The sequence below is a fragment of the Anas acuta genome, chromosome 25, assembly GCF_963932015.1.
Source record: "Anas acuta chromosome 25, bAnaAcu1.1, whole genome shotgun sequence".
Taxonomy (NCBI): domain Eukaryota; kingdom Metazoa; phylum Chordata; class Aves; order Anseriformes; family Anatidae; genus Anas; species Anas acuta.
Genome location: NC_089003.1, coordinates 2,268,995 through 2,287,584, shown reverse-complemented (window position 1 = coordinate 2,287,584; position 18,590 = coordinate 2,268,995). Strand labels below are relative to the sequence as shown.

Genomic DNA, 18,590 nt, shown 5'->3' with positions numbered 1-18,590 from the left:
CTCGCCGAGGCTGGGCGCAATCGGACAGGGCAGGGTTGCTCCTGGATTTTCACAGCCCCATTTTCCCAAAGGAGCTGTTTAACCCCGAACACAGCATTTCAGGCTGCTTAACCTGCAAAAATATATCACCAAAACCCAGCACGGGCTGCAAGCCACGGACCAGAGCGTAAAGATGCCTTGATCTATGGCCAGAGCCCTTCCTCTGTCCCCACTGCTGCCGTGGCAGAGTCCGGAGCTCCTGCCAACACCACGGTCTCCAGAGCTGCAAAGAAGAAGAAGAAAGGCTCCAGGAAGAAGGAAAGCAGCCGGGGGGCTGCTGCTGGTGCAATCCAGCAGCCGTTACGGGAGGAAGGGGCTGGGCTGGCAGCGAGGAGCTCTGTTTACCCAGGGATGTAAAGGAGGGGAAAAAAAAAACAACTGATAATAAAGGAAAAGCTGGAAAGGCTGCGAAGTGAGTTCGGGGAGTGAAAAGGGTGGGAGTTTTTATGGTGTGTTTCCTGATAAAATCGGACATTTCAAAGGGTCCCTCAGCGGTGTGGCAATGCTGTGGCACGCCGAAAGCATTTATAAAATGGTTTGGGTTGGAAGGGACCCTAAAAATCATCCAATTCCCACCCCCTGCCACGGGCAGGGACACCCCGGACCAGGCAGCTTTATGGGCAGCAGAACAGGCAGTTTCCTTGAAGAAGGGTATTTCGGAAATCGGGAGTTTAAAGGTTGCTGCGTGGCTCTGTGCCCACTGAAACTGGAAGAAACCTTTGAGCCAAAATGCACAGCGATCCAAAAAGACCCTTGGGGATTGTTTATCATCATCCATCCCATTGCAGGAATGCTAAATGCAGCGGTCACGCCTGACTACTTTGGACTGGACGCTGTGCAAACACCAGTTGGAGACACGGTTGCCTTTATATATATATATTTATATATATATGTATATTTTTAATCTGCTCCCTGCAAGTCAGATAATTGCTCGGAGGGTGTGGGCAGACCTGGCCTTTTTTTAGATTAGGCAGCCCCAGAAGTTTACTGCCACCCTTTTACCAGATGTGATGGGAGATCGCCCGCTCCCCTTTGCACCAAATTGGCCGTGTCTCACCCATAAACACGGCACCTTTGCCACAGAGGTGGTAAAATGGGGCCAGGGCATCGCCTCTTCCACCTCTCCCACCTGGGGGTGCCCGGGGCAGGAGTGGAGCAGAGGGGACCCCGGCCAAGCTGCGGGCCCCTTGCTTTTGGCCTCCTGGTGCTGCTGCCTTGTGCCCTGCGTCTTCCCTCTCGCACCACACCTGGGCCCCGCCGTGCCGCACCCTGCAAAGCTCAGCCCAGGTGGGAGGGACCCAGATCCCTTAAATCCAGGGCTCCCGGGGGAGCGGGGCTGTTGCAGGCTCACCCTCAGGCTGCTTTCATGAGACCGAGGTGCTGCAGCAGGAGCTGCGAGCAGGAGAGGGGACACGCAGCTGCAGCACAGGTACCCACCGAGAGCTGGCTTTTGCCTTTTGCACTTTTTTTTTTTTCTTTTTTTTCTTCCGAAGCCCTTTGTTTCCTTCAGCCTTCCACGCCGATGTTGTTTGTGGTTGTATCGGCTCCTCTCTTCCCTTCCATCCCTTCTCTTCCTCCTGCTGCTGCTTTGCATTTAGCTGGGGATGATCCTTGTGCCTTTGGAGAAATTTGGTGCCGAGGTGGTAAATAAACCCAGAATTGGTGCTGCCCCAGCCAGCAGGGACCAGGGGGTGCTCATCCTGGCCGGGATGGCTGCTGGCCCTCGTGTTGGTGCTTAGTGCTCAGGGTGGGGTTTTGGACCCTTTTTGGCGATCTGTGGCTTGATTTCATCGGCGATTACCTTCCCTATTCACCCCGAGCTGGAACCTATTTGGGATTTCCAGTGATGTTTTTCGGCCATGCCTCTGTAGGAGGGGTGGAGGCAGCTCACTCCCCCTGCCTGCAGGAGCAGGGCTGGGATCGTGTGCGTGCATGTGTGCACCAGGAGAGGCTGCAGCACGGTGCTGGTGAGGCTTCAGGGCAATAAAAACGTGGGAAGAAGAAGCCCGCCTGGCTGGAGGCAGCATTTTGTGTTGGGCTCAGGAGGAAATTCACCATGTGCCTGAGTCACGGGGAGCCCCACTGTGGTTCCATAGCCTCTGGAACTCAACGAGGCCGAAGCACCGCAGCCCAGCTCGGTGCTGAGATGCTGTTAACCCAAATTCGGCATCCTGGGGGTCCATCCTCGCACGAGAGGGGAGCGTGGGGCTGGTGAGGGAGCAGCACGGCAGCCCGCGTAGGCGGTGGGTGCGAGGCGTGACGCAAGGGAGGGCGTCCCGGCCCACCCCGGGGTGTGGGTGCTCTTTGTCCCTTGGGCCTAGGAGAGCAGCACGGAGCTCCACGAGGCTGCAGGCGCTGGGATGAGCGTGAGCCCGGGGCAAAGCACAGCGTGGCTGTGCCTCCAGGCCAGGGGATGCAGGGCTGGGTGCTTCCTGGGGTGCCCCTGGGGGTCTCAGGCACGCAGCATCCTTCTGAAGTGCTCTGCAGAGCCCACCGTGCATCAGCTGCCACCCTGCACCTCTGACATGCAGGGAAGCAGCCTCCCAAATCCTGCAGCTTTCATCGAAATAATGCTGCTTAAAACAGCCCCACCAGGGGACTGCAGGGAGGCTGCCTGTGGGCTCGGGGGGGGGGGGAAATCCTTGTTGGTGCGTCTAGAAAGTCTCATGTTCCTGTAACACATCACAGGCATTCCTAGGATTAGCTAACCCAGCCTATTCTGGGACAGACCCCTCTTCCAGAGATGCTGTCCCTGCTGCTCTGAGCTTCCCGTGCCCACCAAGAGCTGGGGGCAAACGCCCCTGGGGAGGGGGAGCAGCTCCGCGGCTCCTTCAGCCCACCCCGAGCCCCTCCTGGGAGGGGAGAAGGGAGCCTGGCCGCAGGGGGGGAGTTACTGCAGCAGCAATTGCGACACTGCTAACAACCCTCCTCACCCCAGAGACCCCTCCCCAAGCCCAAAATGTTGCTGAAGCAGCATTGGGCTCAGGTGATTGGCAGGAGGGTGCTGGGGGGTCGCGTTGGAGCGAGACCCCCCTGCGTTAGCCAAGGCCACCCAGATGCTGTCCCCATCATGGGGCTGCAGGGGTTGATCCTTCACCAGGCTCTGCTTGGGCTTCAGGGAGGCTTTTTTCTATTTTTTTTTTTTAATTTCTTTTTGCTGCTGAACTTCCCAATCCTGCCTGTTTGAGCAAGGAAGGAGGAGGGCGTTTTTTGGCAGCTGCCCCAGCTCCCTCCTGGACGGAGCGAGCTGCCCCAGCGCGGGCACCAGTTGCCTCCCGCTGGCCCCCCCTGCGGCTGGGGGGGGGTGCTCGTATTTGCTACGTGATACCTCTGCTCCCTCTGCCACACAAGCAAAACACTCCATAACCATGGCGACTGTTTTCCTTGACCTCATCAGCACGCCCTGCTCATCTAGGCAAGTCGGCAGCAGCCCGCGTAATGAATGATTAAGCCGGGTGTCATGAGCTCCGCAGATCCTGGGTGTCCTTTCCGCAGCCTGCTCATCGGGAGGCTCCCAGGGCTTTGCCACGTCAAGGAAAACCACCCCGACCCGGCAGCTGGCGTGCTCTTTTGGGGTCTCTGCTCGGACAGAGACCGGCTCGTATGTCTCAGCTCTAAATAACCACGCTGGGACATCCAGGGCCCTGCTGCGGGGCTGGGATGGAGGCGGTGGCACTGGGTGTCCCCACGGAGCTCTGCACGGAGGGACCTTGCTCCACGCAGGGCACACGGGGCCCTGCTCCACGTGGTGGCTGCAGCCTGGCCGGGTGGGTTTGGGGAGCAGCAGCTGCTGCGTTGCCCGTGGGCGATGTGCTGGCCACGTGTAGGACCTTATCTCACAGCCAGGCTGTGCCCAGAGCAGCTCTGCTTGGCTGCTCCTTCCAAACCCAGCCCCACAGGTGTCCCCACCCCGGTCCCTGTCCCCAAACCCTGAGCTCGGCTCCTTTTTAGGGCTGGGAGATCAGTGTTTGCCCAGGCTCCAGGAGCTGCCTGGGCTGGGGGCGATGGCAGGATGGGGTCCCCCGGTGCCAAGGAGCGCGTCCGTCTGCACCCAAACCCAAACCCCGTGGCTTGTCCCCTTGGTCACCAGGGGAATTCTGTTCCCAGGAGTGGAAGCTCTGCCATTTCCCTTCTAGCTGTGCTCGTGGCCAACTTATTTCCCTACCCTTGCTGTCCTGGTCCTAGCCCTGCCCGCAGCGCTCCTTCCCCGGTGGTTCTGCGCTGCCAGCAACCCTGCGCTGGGGCTGTGCCAGCTCCCCCCAGGGATTTCAGGTTCCTCCTGGAAATTCCCGGTGCCTGTGGGCAGCTCTGGCTTCTTGGTGGCCACCAGCAGCCGACCTCCCTCACCCCAGCCTCTCTCCTCCTTCGTTCCTCCCGGCCGAGCAGCCGGCAGCAGAGGCTCCGGGTTCTTGCGAGGAGCCTGGGCGACCTCTCACTTTAAACAAGGGAAGGGGAAGGAGGAGAAATGCGGTTTGGAGGTTAATTCTGGCAGCGTCAGGCACGAGGAAGATCAAAAACACAGGGCAGGAGTACAAGAGAGGAGGGAAGCTGTTGCGTGCATGCTCCTGGAACCCCCTGAGAGTCCTGGTTCATGCACGCTGCACGTTATTTCTGTACCTACTTAAATTAAAACCAGCCTTGTCTTGCGGACGCTGACTGGAGCCAGGCAGCTCTTCTCCCCAGGGGAGAATCCAATTTTCGCTCCACCGAGCTCATGTTTTTGACCTGGAATGACTCTTCCTTTTTTTTATTTAACCAACTCTCCCTCCCAGCCCTGCGCTGCGCCGTGCTCCTCGTGCCCACGGTGTCGCAGCAAATGGAAAGGAGGAGGGGGCAGGCTGCTGACCACCCCTAAACCCGATGCGCAATGCAGAGAAAACCCAGATGGAGGGGACGGGGGACTCTGTCCCCAGCCCCTTTTGCACCCTCTGTGCCTCCAGGTTTGAGCCCAGGACTGCTGAGGAAGAGAAATTTGTGGGTGCTGGCAACGGGGCAGCCGTCCGGGAAGTCTGGAGCGTTAGCAAGCACACTTGGTTAAAGTTCAGAGATGCTATGTGCCTAATTGGCAATTAAAGGCACAACAGCAGCCTCCCGGGGTGCTCTGCCTGCTGCAGCTCGGCTCCCGTTGCGGGACACGTCATCGCTCCTCACCTTTCTCCTCGCCAACCTCCCGGTCCTGCAAATCCAACCCGCCAGAGGCTCAGGGCGCACCGTGGGTGCTTTCTGGGAGGAGGCTGGGTGGCTTCGAAGCACTCTCCCTTTCCACACCCCTCAAAAACCTCTTCGCAGAGCAGTCATGGGCATGACTCACGGCGGCTGCCCCGCGTGCCCGGCGCTGCCGGCAGCAGCGTTTTTTGCTCCTTGTCCCCTGCCCTCGGCGAGCTCCTGCTGCTCGGGGTGCCCCCGTTCGCGGCAAGCAGAGGCTCCCGTGGGGCCGTGCAACCCACGGAGGGCAAAGCCAGCACCAGCCCCGTCTGCGTGAGAGCTCTCAGCACCGTGCTCAGCAATTAGTCACCGCTTGGCAAAGCGTGCAGGAGCGGGCGAGCGCCGCGTCCGCCGCCCACGAGCTGCCCGGCAGCGATGTGTCTCGCTCCTAATCCTCTGACTCCATCCTTAATCGATGCGAGATAACCGGGTGGATTAGTCAGCCTTTCAAGCCTGGAAAGGGCAAATATTGGAAGAGGTAGAGCCCACTGTTTGCGTGCGTTACGCACCAGATCTGTGATGGATACGAAGGGGAGAGCCCCGAGCTGTAGGGTTAGCTCGTTTCTGGGATGTTTGCTCAGCAGCTCTGGACATCCCCCTGGTGCTGCCCTTTCCAGGGATCACCGAGGCCAAGCACAACCTGGAGGCACAGGGAATTTGCTCCGTTTTTGTCACTGAGCACCGTTGTGCTGTGTTTTGGCTGCCACGGTGGGGACGGAGGAGGCTGGATGGGTTTTCTCAGCCCGAGACAAAAGCGTGAGGTTCCCCCAGCACACTTGGCGGCAGCGAGTTTTCGCAGGAGGGGGGAATTAAAAATACTTCCAATCTAAAACGAGGCCAGAGAGCGTTCAAAACATGATAGCAAACACTCCCAGAGCAGCTCCCTGACTGAGGAAGCCCCACACGCAGCCCTGGGGGGCTCGGCTCGTGGCGTCCCAGCAAAGAAAACCGCAGCCTCGATTCACGCCCACCCGCGGAGCATCGCTTCGGCAGGCAGCGCCATCCTGCCGGCCTGCTGGAAGCCTCCCCGGCGTGGCTGGGGGCTCCCTCCCTGCCCTCGCCTCTTTGGGTGGCTTCTGAGAGCCAGGACCCCTCGCCGGGGCTGTCGGGCTGATGCTGAGCTTCGTTGCTTGCCACGAAAACAAGCGCCGCGCCACTAAAGCAGAAGGCGTTTAGTTTTTGAGGCTGCTGAATCCTGAAAAGCTGTTGCGAATTAAACCTCCTTGCACTTGCCCAAAATGTGCCGTGACACCGCAAGCGGAGGGCTGGAAGGGAGTGGGAAAGCGAGACCAGCATGGCTTGGTTTTCCTCCGAGCGGGATTCCAGGTTCGCTCTCCAAATCCCCGCTTTTATAGACTTTTCCACTGAAGTCGGCTCCTGCCCTGGGCATGCCTTGTGTAACCGCTCCTCTCTCCGCATTCCTCAGATTCTTCTGCTGCTGGAGACGCTGGGCTGAGGGAGAGCCCCGAGGTCCCTGGGGGAGACGGGCACGTGGAAGCGCACCCCGAGCTTGGAGACGCACAAGAGAAGGAGGAGGAGGAGGAGGAGGGAGAGGCTTCCCCTGGACTCCAAGCTGCCAAACCACAGCGCCGAGCCATGTCACAGGTCATCCAAAACCACGTGCTGCGCGTTGGCCAGACCGTGCACATCCCCTCGCGGGAGGACAGCAAGTGCCTGCACGCGGCGGGGTACGCGGGCTGCTCTGCGCTGCCAGCCTCGTACTGCTACTACTCCACGGGCAGCTGGGCTGACCCCAAGGCTGTGGGGTGCCCCAAGGGACGCCTGGTGCCTGGCGGGGGGCTGTATGGAGCCCACCCTGTGCTGGAGCACTCAGCTGGAGCTCAGGGGCAGCAGGAGGCATCCCCGGAGCGAGCTGGGGTCCCTCGCCAGCCGCAGCAGCAGCAGCAGGGGGACACCGGCACGGAGCCTGATGCGCACCTCGGCTCTCCTACCTTGGATATTTCAATAGAGAGCCTCAACAAGCTGATCCTCGAGATCGATCCCACCTTCCAGCCGCTCATGTGCAAGCCGGTGAAGGACACGGCCCAGCCCGCTTCCCAAGGGGACGTCACGGCCACCAAGAAGCACGAGCCGGAGGTGATAGGTGAGGCAAGAGGCGCTGCTGGCGCGGCGGGGCCACCAGGGCTCAGACCTGGTGAGAGCTGCTCACGAGAGGTCCGTGGGGCATGGTGACATCCCCCTGTCCCCAGAGGGGTTGGTGATGTGTGGGTGTGCTGCATCCTGGCATCGGGGCTTGGTGTCAAAAACAGGCTTTGGGTACCCAGCTTCGGTCTGGTCGCCTCTGCAAGGTCTCTTGTCCGGCTAGCTCAACAGGAGCCAAAAGAACAGCCTTTAATCCACCCTGATGTTTCTTTCCCTGCATTTGGAGAAAATGCTTCTCATGAGTAATGGGGCTCTCAGAAAGCTCCTGGTCCACGTTGCTGCCATCAGGGACCAGAGACGGGCCCCGACCGCGGCAGGTGGTGTCCATACGTGCCCGACCTCGCAGCAGAGCCCTGCTTTTATGGAAGGGCAGCGGAGCCTTTCCCTGGGTCACAGCAGACCCGTGGGACATGAGGATTTGAAGCCAGATTTCCAAAGCCCCGGGCTAAGCTACCGATGGTTACACAACCATCCTAGTTAAATGTTCCCCGTCCTTTTGCCAGGGAAATTCTTTCTCCAGGGCTTGTGCACTCCTCCGGCAGCACGCCTGGCGTGCATAACGCAGAATGGCAGCAGCACAGGCACCCACCTCTTGCTGCTCTCACGCCTGGGTGCTTTGGGAACACTTCTGCATCGCTGCCATCCCCACATCCCGAGCTGTGCTGAGCGCTGCGGCTCCTGCTGTGCCTCCCCTGCAGTGTGTGAGCCACTCGGCGTGCACAAGGTGACACAGGCAGGCAGGGAGCTGCATGCTGCTGCTCACGTTCCGGTGTACCGGCTGCCGGAGCACACATCTGGGATGTGTTTCAGTGCCTAAAGATGCAGCCTGGCTGCCTCTGGAAAGCCCAATTGCCCAGCCGCGTCTTCAGACGCCAAAATACCTTGAGAATCTGTCTGCAGCCCTCGTTCCGGAGAAAGGTCAAATAAGAGGATGTTACAGACAGGGAAAAAAAAAATTCTGTTCTCCCTGATCCCTCGTGGCTACTCCTGCCCAAGGAATGTGGGGTTGGGGGAGGACAAGGTGCGTGACAGCGGGCGCAGTGAACTCCAGCTCGGGGCAGCCGATAAGCCGGAGCCTGGCGGTGCGAGCGTGGTGTGGAGCTTTGGGCGTTGCTGAAGCAGCTGCAGACTGTGCCTCCTGCTCCGCCGAGACACAAGGGCTGGCCTTGCAGATAAAGTGAGGTGACAAAGTGCAAGTTCAGCCCTTTGCTCCTCCAACGAGCACTTGGAGGAGACCTGGATGCGTCTCCGCGACGCATCGCGCTCGGGGGCTGCCGCCCGAGCAGCTCAGCAGGTAGCGTGCTGGTGGTTTTCAAAACCTGGCTCCGAGTGTGGGACTGAACATCTGGAACTCTGGCCCTGAACTCGGTGGGAAAAGCCTCCCTTCAGCTTTCATTTTCTTTTTTTTATGTGGACTTCCTGGTGCTGCATTGCATCCCTCCAGCCAGGGGAGCGCCCACGGTGCCCACGCGTGCGCTGCTGTCCCCTTCCAGCCTGGCAGAGGGGAGCACAGAACTCAACCAGTTGATGCAAGGGCTGGCAAGAGGCTGACGGTGCCCAAGGATATAGGAGAGGGGTTTGCTCTTCTCTGCTGTTTCCATAACAGACGCTGCAGCAATTCCCAACAGCTGTCAGTTGCCTCTGGTGCTCACCCCTTGCTGGAGAACTGGGGAGCAGTCCTCCTGGCTCGCGTGACAGCCAGCCTTGGTGCTTCTGGTGCTTTTTGCCACTCCCTGATGCTGAAGAACTTGCCAAGATCCTGATCAAATATTTGAGGTTTAGCCACACCTGATAAGCAGGAGCCTCGGCAGGAGGCACGGGGCCCCGCGAGCCCAGCGCGGAGGCGTTTCGGTTTTTATTTCTTTAAAGCGCAATGAAAAGCCTCATTTATTTTCCCCTTTTGAGGGAGGCTTTGACAAAAAGTGTCCGGCCAGGAGCCTGCCGTACATGCTTGCAGTATGTATGCTATGTATACTACGCACATACACGATGCTTTTCCTGCTTTTTTTGGGTGCTCCTCGCATCACGCAGCAGCGGCAGCGCTGGGCGATCTGGAGCGCAGGGCAGCGGCGAGGCACGGAAACTCCGCTGCCAGGAGCAGCTCTTGGGTGCTGCGGCAAAATATGGATTTTCCCTCTCCAAGAAAGGGCGCGGGGAGCCTTCCCGAGCCCCACGGCGGAGCAGGATCTGGGAGCTGCAAACAAAGCCGGGCACGTTCAGACCAGACGCGAGGCGCGCACCGCGAGCGGGGAATGTGACGCACCCGGGAGCACCCTCCCTGGGCGGGCGGCGCGCTCGCCATCGCTGCGAGCCCCTAGAGCACGGCTGCCTCTTGCTAAAAGCCCCCTCCGAGCTCAGCCAGAAGGTTTCCCTTGTTCAGGGAATCCCGGGTGGACAGCCCTGAGCAGGGAGCCCTGAAACATTCACGACATTTCCCTCTTGGCTTAAAAGCAACGAGCCTGAGCGCAGCCTGAAGGGCCTGGGGGGGACCCCGAGCCCTTTGAACCACATCGCCCTCGACAAGCAGCCCCTTGCTGGGGGGGCAGCTGCTGTTATATCCTTAGTTTAGCTTCTCTCCTTTCCACTCTGTGCACCATCGGCAAAAACAAAGCAGTTTGAAGCCTGCAGGAGGTGTTGGGGGGGGGCATGTGCCAAAGTAGCGTGGTGCAGGGCTCTGCGCACCCTAGGGCTCAGCACATCCATGGCTGCTGCACACCAGGGTGCTGGAGCTGGGCTTCCCCTTCTGGCTGTGAGCTTTTGCTGAAGGTCTTGGAGCACGTGGAGCTCCATCAGAGGCTTTATTTTTAAACAAAGGCAAGCAAAGGGGCTAGGAGACGCGCTGCCAGCCCCGCCAGCCAGCCCACCCCATCTCCTCCACACAGCGAAGCTTCGGAGCTTTCCACGGGTGAGCAGGGCCAGGCGGGACGGGCACCCCCCAAGCCTGATGTCACCCCGGGGAGCAGCCAGATGTTTTTCCCTTGAGTCAGGTACAAACGGAGCGGCTGCCGGAGGAAACACCCGCCGCCCACGGCAGGTCTCGGCAAGCGCCGGCGTGCGCTCCCGGCGAGGGGGGAGCTGCACGGGCAGACGTGGCCGCACGTAACCCCTCCTGCAGCCCGCCAGCACCTGGGTGGGACACCACGGTTGGGTGTCGGGGCAGAGATCTGCCCTCATCGGGTCTCCACGAAGGCCGGCGTTGGTCTGTGCCGCCCGTAGAGGCAGCCCTGTGGTGTGCGGGGGGGGGGCAGCACCTCGGCACCCCCTGGGGATGGTGAACCGGAGCCAAAACGGACAGGGAGATGAGCAGAGAGGTGTGTAACGAACCTTGCTCGAGCACTGAATCATTAACAGCCTCCTCTTTCTGCCTGCAGACATTAAATACATCGAGATGACGCCAGCCAGAGCCAAGTGCACCGAGGTGCTGCAGGGCTCCTCCAGCCCCTTCTCCAGGTCCCCCCAGAGCCACGGCTTCCTGCCCCCGAAAGGAGCACCCAGAGGCAACTACACGAACGGCAGCGTCGTTTTCTCCAGCCCAGCGGGGCCCGAGAGCCCCAGGTTGGCCCCCCCGGGCTGGGCTGGCTTCCAGAGCTGCAGCAAAGCCTCGGAGAGCATTGCCGTGCCCCTGCACTGCGCGGCCGGCCAGCAGGACAGCATCTCCTACGGCCCCGGCGCGCTCGGCACCTCGCCGGGCTTTGACAACTTGCTGAAGCCCGTGCACGTGGTGAGGGCTCAGCAGAGGACCAGCGGGGTCTCGCAGCTCTCCATGAGCCCCAGCTCGGACACCAGCTACGTCTTTGGGAGGTGAGCACAGCCCCACAGTCCTGGCCTGGGCTGGTGATGGGGGTGGAAAGGGCATGGAGCTGGTACCCGAGTCCTGTGTCCTGAGACCTTTTCCCACCTCGGGGTGGGAGCTGACACCCAGCAGGGCTGGCGTGTGGTCTCTGGGCTGCTCCATGCATCACACCCCAGCCCAGCAGCCCCCCCTGATCGCCTCCGCTCTGTCTCCCCCCTGCAGCAGCACCCACTCGCTCCACAACGACGACTTCGATGCCGCCTGCCCGTCCCCTGCCGGCTCCATGGGCAGCCCCCAGCCGCCTTCCCCGGGCATCAGGTCCCCCTCCGGAGAACCTTTCCCCCTGGCTTCCCACCAGCCCAGGGCAGCCTGCTCCACCAAAACCAACGCCAGCCTGGCCCAGAAGGGGCAGGCCAGCAGCTGCCCCCCCTCCATCCTCAACTCGGTGGCCGACATCCCGGTGCTGCTGGTGAACGGGTGCCGGGAGCAAGGAGACGCGTCCCCCCGGTTGACCTCAGCCTCTCCGGTCTCTACCAAGCAGACCTCCCCTCCCAGCCTCAGCCCAGTTTCGGGGCTCGGTGGCATGAACAACGCGCTCTCGGCACCAGCTCTCTCCTGCGTCGCCGACAGTAAGTCCCCTCCTGCTCCTGGGGGGGGGGGAAGGAGCCCTAAAGTTTCTGGGAAAGGAGGATAAATGCTGATTTCTGCTCTGCGGGTGATGGGTATAAAGGACACGAGGTCCTTGCTGGAGCTGGAGAGCCTCAAATTGTCCCCATGGGGTTGCCGGGCTCTGTGGGGGTCTCCAGCTCTTTGGTGACCCTGCACCAGCCGTGGGGTTCCTCCCATTGGCATCGTGGGGCAGGATCTGGTCAGCTGGAGGCGATGCGGATGCTCTTATTCATAGCAGCTGAGAGCAAGGACCGTAATTCTGTCATTTTGTACTCATTTGTGGGCCCGGAACGGGCGGGGAGGAGGGGTCAGGGTTCCAGTTCGCTCTGGAGGACATCTGAAGATACCGAGGTTTATAAGGTCCCTCATTCAGGGGCAGACAATAGGGCTATTGTGCTCCGGAGGAGATTAGCAGAGGCAGCTCTCGGGGCAGAGGGTTTTAATTGGGATTCTCATGGGAAAAGCAGGAGAGCTTTGCGGGTCAGATCCTCCGTGGGTGTAAATCCTCATGGTCCAGCGGACTTCTGGGCAGCCTGGTACGGCCGGGAGGGTCATCTGCTGCCTCTCCGTGCTCCACCACGGCCTGCCAGGGATAATTACGTGGAAATGAATCATTGTGAGGAGTGGGGAGGAAGCTCTGACCAAAAGGATTGAAAATCCGCTTCAGCCCTGGCCGGCTCCGGGGAGAAATCCCTCTGCCAGGGCTCGGCCCTTCTCGGCAGTGTCTGCTGCGAAGGTCCTCGTGTCCCCAGCTCTGCCTCCCGTCCCTTGCAGGTCCCCTCGGGGCTGGCCAGCCGACCATGAAGTTTGTGATGGACACGTCGAAATTCTGGTTCAAGCCGAGCATAAGCAGGGACCGAGGTGAGGCGGCGAGCACGGGGCAGCCCCGCACCCAAAGCTCCCCGGAGGAGCTCGGCTGTCACCCCACAGTGACTCGGGGAGGAACCCCAAGTGCCCTGGGAGGTGCTGGGTGTGGAGAGAGCCAGGATGGGTCTGGGGGGCTCAGAACTCCCCTGCGTGCCCCTAAAATCTAGAGAAAGCTGCCTGGCCCTCCTGTTTGTTTCTGGCACTGCCGGAGAGCATCAGCAGGGCACATGGAGCAGGGGACACGGATCAAGGAACGGGGGTCCCATTCTGCTCCGCTGAGCCCCTTTTGGTGCTTTGACAGCAATCCAGCTGCTGAAGGACAAAGAGCCAGGCACGTTCGTTGTGCGGGACAGCACGTCGTACCGGGGCTCCTTCGGGCTGGCCATGAAGGTTCCCGGCTCTCCATCCGGCACCCAGACAGGTACAGGGGCTCGCTCGGGAAGGCGGGGTTGGCTACGGGGGTTGAACCAAAATAAGCTCAGCTCCATGGTGCTGAAACAAGCCCAAAAGGTTCAGGACATGCCTGGGTGGGAGATGCAGCAGGATCTGTGCCTGCCCATCTCCTCCCTGCGCCAGCACCAGCTGTGGGCACCCTGGGGACCCTGGGGCGGGCAGGGGCGCAGCGGCCGCACTCACACCGGCGCTGACGCTCTCCTCGGTGTCACTTGAAGGCGAGGACAGCAGCGAGCTCGTCCGGCACTTCCTCATCGAGTCATCAGCCAAAGGGGTGCACTTGAAAGGAGCCAGCGAGGAGCTGTATTTCGGTAAGGACAAGGAGCTGTATTTCGGTAAGGATGGGGCCGTCACCAGGAGAGGAGCCAAGCCCACAAGGGTGGGGGAGAGCCCTCGCCCTTCACCACGACGCCCCCAGACAGCTCTCCTGCACCCTGCTCCCTTCTCCTGCGGTCTTGGGGATGCTGCTGGCAGAGTTTGCATGGGTGGGGGGGGATCGGTGGTGCACGGCCCCGCTGATGGGTGGCTCTGTGATGTTGCAGGGAGCCTCTCCGCCTTCGTGTACCAGCACGCCATCACCCCGCTGGCACTGCCCTGCAAGCTCTGCATCCCCACCCGAGGTAAGCCACCGAGGCACAGGGTGCTGCGGGAAGAGGGGGGGGACCCCTCTTCTAAGCAGTGCCAGGCTCCTGAGTGCCTTGTGTCAGAAGGAAATTTCGGCAATGAAATTTTTGGCCCGCGGATGTCAGAGCTCCCCTTTGTTGTCCGTGCAGATCTCGCTGATGAGGACAGCCCTGACTGCGCCCCGGAGCCCGCGCTGTCCCTGCTGAAAAAATCTGCAGGTGAGGAAAGGAGCAGGCACGGGTGGCCGCGGGATGGTTGAGCTGGCAGGAGTTCGAGCTCTGGGCACTCACACGTTGGGTTTAGTCCCCACGTATCGAACACCGCCCTTGATTTTTGGGCATCAGCTCTAACGCTGCGCACAGCTGGAGCTGAAAAGCTGTCGCTGCAAAGCAGCCAGCACCCCAGTGCCCTGTTATAACGCCCCTCTCCTGGCTTCGTCACCAGGCTGGGGGTGCTGCGGCTTTTCTTCACGTCCTCAGATCGTGAGCCCACAAGGCAACATGATCTTTCTAAACAAAGGACAATTTTTGTCCTCATGACAGTGAAGCAAAGCTGGCAAAGGCAGTTCTCGAGCTCCCAAGGCTCATAAAAGACCCCAAAGTCTTTTAAATTAGCCCAGTTTTAAGCAGCTTCTGATTTCTAAGCCTCTCTCCTGATTCCCTTCAATCAGGACGCTGAACATCTGGAGTTTCTCAGGGAGGGACCGGGCATTTGGGGGCTGCTGAGAGCCACTGTGGGGTTACTTTGATGTGGGACCTGGTGGGAGAGGTGCTGGGGGATGAGGTCTGGGGTCTCTGCTGCCCTGGGGTGTGCAGAGCCCGGCTGGGGGGGCTGCAGGTGAGGACAGAGCCACGGGGAGGATGCAGTGCCGACGGGTCATGGCGCAGTCACGGGAATCGGCAACGGCTTTGTTTTGCTGGAAATTCTGGAAAATCAGTTGGCAAGCTGCAAAGTTTAGCTTGACCCAGAACGGGGCCTTTCAGCAGCGCAATCAGCCCGAAATGTCATGTTTTAGGTTGGCCTTAAGCTGTTAGCTGGCTTGGGGTACTTCTGCTTTTCATTAAAGGAAATATGTAATAAACAGAAAAAAGAAAAAAAAAAAAAAAAGAAAAAAGAAAAAAGCCAAATCTGACATTTAGAAACCAGAAATGAAATGCTCTGACTTTTAAAACAATTAGTACAAAGGATTAGAGTAAACCAGAATAAACTCGCGAAGAATTTCTGAGTCACCCCATCTTTCGTTTGCATCGCAACAAATCTGACCCGGGGACGTCGGCTCCGCTCGGTGCCTCCGTGCTGGGCACGGGGAAGCGCTCGGGGGGGATGTGGGGGGACACGGCCCCGTGCTAAGCCCCCTCCTCGCTGTCCCTGCAGAGTGCAACGTCCTGTACCTCAGCTCGGTGAGCATGGAGACGCTGGCAGGGGCTCCGGCCATCCAGAAGGCCATCTCCTCCACCTTCGAGCTGGAGACGCTGCCCACGCCAACCCTGGTCCACTTCAAAGTGACGGAGCAGGGCATCACGCTGACGGACATCCAGAGGAAGTAAGGAGCAGGGGCAGGGGCTGGCGGCGCACGGCACGGCACCGCGGCTCCCTCCGGGCGCACGCCGCCAGCTCGCAGCGTGCCCGGAAAATCTGGCCCGCGAGGACAAACCCGTGTTGCAATCTGGGCTGGATTGGTCCCAGTGTTTGTAGCAGGGAGCACCAAACTGCTCCAAATGCAGCCGGTGGCGCTGGTCCAGGGGTCCAGGGGCTGCCCCCCCCCCGGAGAAGCGCTTGGATGCGCACGCGCCCGCTTCTCCCCCTGGCTTTGCTGGGTCCTTCCCTAACGCCACGCATCTCCTCCATCCCCGCAGGGTGTTTTTTAGGAGGCACTACCCCTTGGCCACCGTCAGGTTTTGCGGGATGGATCCGGAGAACAGAAAGTGAGTGTGTGAGAGGGGCAGAGTGGGGCGAGCCCCCCCCCGGCGGGCACAGTCCTGCAGCCCCCCGTGTGGGTGGAAATGGGTGAAGTGGCACTTTTCTGAGCAAACCCCCTTCTCTCCTCCCTCCAGGTGGCAGAAGTACTGCAAGGCCTCCAGGTAAGCGCTGCCCGGTGCGAGGCTAAATGGGGGCACCCAACCTGGGCACCCCCAGGACCCACGATTACAAACCGGGGGGTGGGCGATGAAATGTGGTGGAGGGCTGAGATTTGGGACAGGGGGGAGGTTTTGGCTTTGCTCTGCGGGGTGAGGTGAGGGGCTCGGCCACACCGCTGGGCTCTGCGCCCCCTGAATGGGACCCCCCCCACCCAAGCCCCCTGCCCTAACCAGCGGCTCGCTTGCTCCGGGCTTGGGAAGTGAGCTGATATCTGGCTTTACCTTGCGCTCGAGCAACGTTTCACAGCTGGGGAAGCCTTGCCAGAAAAGCTTCTCCCGGCTGTTTTTCTTCCAAGCAAACGTGATTGGGGAGCGGGCCAAGGTGGAATTGCTGGAGCCGGGATCCACGCAGTGGCCGGGGCCGCTCGGAGCGCACGCCTCCGGATCCCTGGATGCGAGCTAAAGGCATCTCCCTCTCCTTTCCCCCAGGATCTTCGGGTTCGTGGCCAAAAACCAGACGGATTCGGAGAACCTGTGCCACCTGTTTGCAGAGTACGACCCCGTGCAGCCGGCGTCGCTCGTCATCGACCTGGTCAGCAGGCTGCTGCCGGGGCTGTAGGGCACGGAAAGGGGGGACACTGCGGGCTGGCGGTGCCCCCGCGCTGCTGGGCTGCTTCCTCGCCTTGTGCCGCCTGCAGGCTGCGTTTCACTCTTATTTATACATTTGGTCACGTTGAGATCTCGGGTAAAGACTTTGTCCTGCGTTGGGCTCGGACATTTTTCCCCAGTCCCCCCCCCCTCCCCAAGGCATCCAACGGGAGCAGCGCGCGGAGCCGTGCCCTCCGGGAGCGAGGGGTGAAGCAGGCAGCAGCGCTCGCCCTCCCAAAATGATGCCACCAAAGGGGGACGGGGGACACCAGGACAGCACCAGCAGCATCCCCAGATGGAGCTGAGCTCCCAGTGCAGCACACTCAAGTCTTCATGTCCCCTCCCCATGGCGAGGGGAGGTCTGTGGGGCCCCCCCCGGGACAGTAGAGCAGCGTCAGGAGGCAGCTCTGCAAGAAGAAGTGCATGAAATCACCGGGCCCAGCCGAAAAATCCTGCTTCCCTCAAAGACCCAGCAGCACTGATGGGCAGGAACGTCAGCCCAGCAGGGGTTTGCCTGCTGCTGGTAAATTCTCTTTGCTCTTTTTTTATTTTTTTTTTTGCAAAACGAGAGCTTCCAGGCCACCTCAGCACCGCGGCGGCGGGGCTGAGAAGTAAATGTTGACATTTTCGTGACAGTAAAACATTGGGGTTTTTGGAAGTGACCTGCCTGAATTCGGGCCAGATCCTCGGATGACGTAAATTGGCGTCGGGCTGTGGAAGTCGGTGCTGCTGTGATTTACACCAGCTGAGGCTCCGGCTCCTGCCACGGCGGTGTGGAGCGAGGTGGCTCCGAGCCCACCACGTAATCGTCTCCCCCCCCACCCCCCCAGCACTTGCTTCCCCGGTACCTCTTCCCTGTGCTAATTTCAGAGCCTGTGCTCAGCGACCCCGCTCGGGGTGGTGTCAATAAACCAGAGGTTCATTTATCTGACCGCAGTCGCTGCAGTTCAGCCCCCAAAAATGTGCAAATATCAACGTCAAGGCTTAAGGGCGACAGCCCCGGGATGCTCAGTGCTGTTGTGCATCCCTCAGCCCCTGCCCTTGCCACCCCCCCCCCAAAACTCCAGCACCCCCAGGAAGGGCTCAGCAGTGCCGGATGGGACCCGCTGCAGTGCGGGCAGCTGCCAGCAAGGGGCCCCGGCACGATTCTGTCCGTCCGTCCGTCCTGCCCATCAGCCGGGAGCCATAAAGAAGGGCCGAGCCGCCGGTTCTTGCCGAGCTGTTTTCATTAAGCTGCTCTTAATTACGGCGGTGACTGCTCACCCCCGGGACCCCGCGCTGGGTTATGCAACCTGCGAGCGAGCGGCCGCGTAACTCCCCGTATTTATTTATTTATGGCCGTGCGGCTCGCGATGGCAGCGATAAGCACAAGGGGAACGGGGAAATTCGGAGGCTTTGGCTCCAAACAACGCGTGTGAGCTCTGCTGCTCCGTCGCCGCCAAGCCGGGCCCCCTCCGCTCCCCTTTCATCCCAAATCCCAAATCCCAGCTGCGCACGACTCCGGTAACAGACCTGCGGGGTTTATCGGCTTTCTGGGGGAAGGGGGCACGGGTTGCTTTGCCCCATTCAAACCCAGATCGCTCGGGGACAGGAGCAGGGCTGGTTCCAGGCTCCATCTTCCACACGTGGAATTTTTCCTTCGCTGAAAACCCTTTTCCAGGGAAGCGCAGCGGGAGCACGGGGCCGGGCGCTGCGGGGGGGGGAGTTCAGCCAAAACCACCTGGATTTAGGGGAAAAAAAAACAAACAATTCTCTGAGCTCCTCATGGTTTCCAAAGTTTGTCCTGGGCTTCCTGGAAGCGCAGCTCTGGGTTTTGGATCCTGGGTCCGGTTCCAGCCGTTTTGTAACGAATCCAGACCCCGTCCTGGCTGCGGGTTTCTACCAGCGGTCCCTGGCGCACGATGCTCAGCGCGTGGCCGGGCTGCCCCCAGCAGTGGGGACAGGATCGCCCCTTGCCCACGTGGGGGTGACACTTGGAGCCCTGATGCAGCTTCGTGGTGGCAGCGGGGCAGCTGCTGGGGATTTCTGTGCAGAAACATCCTCGCCCTGTG

At 60.5% G+C, this 18,590-nt stretch overlaps 1 protein-coding gene across 2 annotated transcripts; it reads left to right on the top strand.

Moving 5' to 3' along the window:
* The first annotated feature begins 1,324 nt into the window (after positions 1-1,324).
* Positions 1,325-17,484, top strand: TNS4 (tensin 4). 2 transcript variants are annotated; one of them, XM_068660887.1, is made up of 13 exons: positions 1,325-1,468; positions 6,671-7,348; positions 10,779-11,208; positions 11,426-11,829; positions 12,644-12,730; positions 13,038-13,157; positions 13,408-13,500; positions 13,732-13,809; positions 13,963-14,031; positions 15,188-15,356; positions 15,670-15,738; positions 15,868-15,894; positions 16,381-17,484. In XM_068660887.1, the coding sequence occupies exons 2-13, from the start codon at positions 6,841-6,843 to the stop codon at positions 16,508-16,510; spliced, it is 2,184 nt and encodes a 727-aa protein (XP_068516988.1). In that variant the 5' UTR covers positions 1,325-1,468; positions 6,671-6,840; the 3' UTR covers positions 16,511-17,484. The 2 variants fall into 2 exon arrangements, with proteins under 2 accessions (XP_068516988.1, XP_068516987.1); XM_068660886.1 differs by having other exon boundaries at positions 11,423-11,829.
* Positions 17,485-18,590: the final 1,106 nt, after the last annotated feature.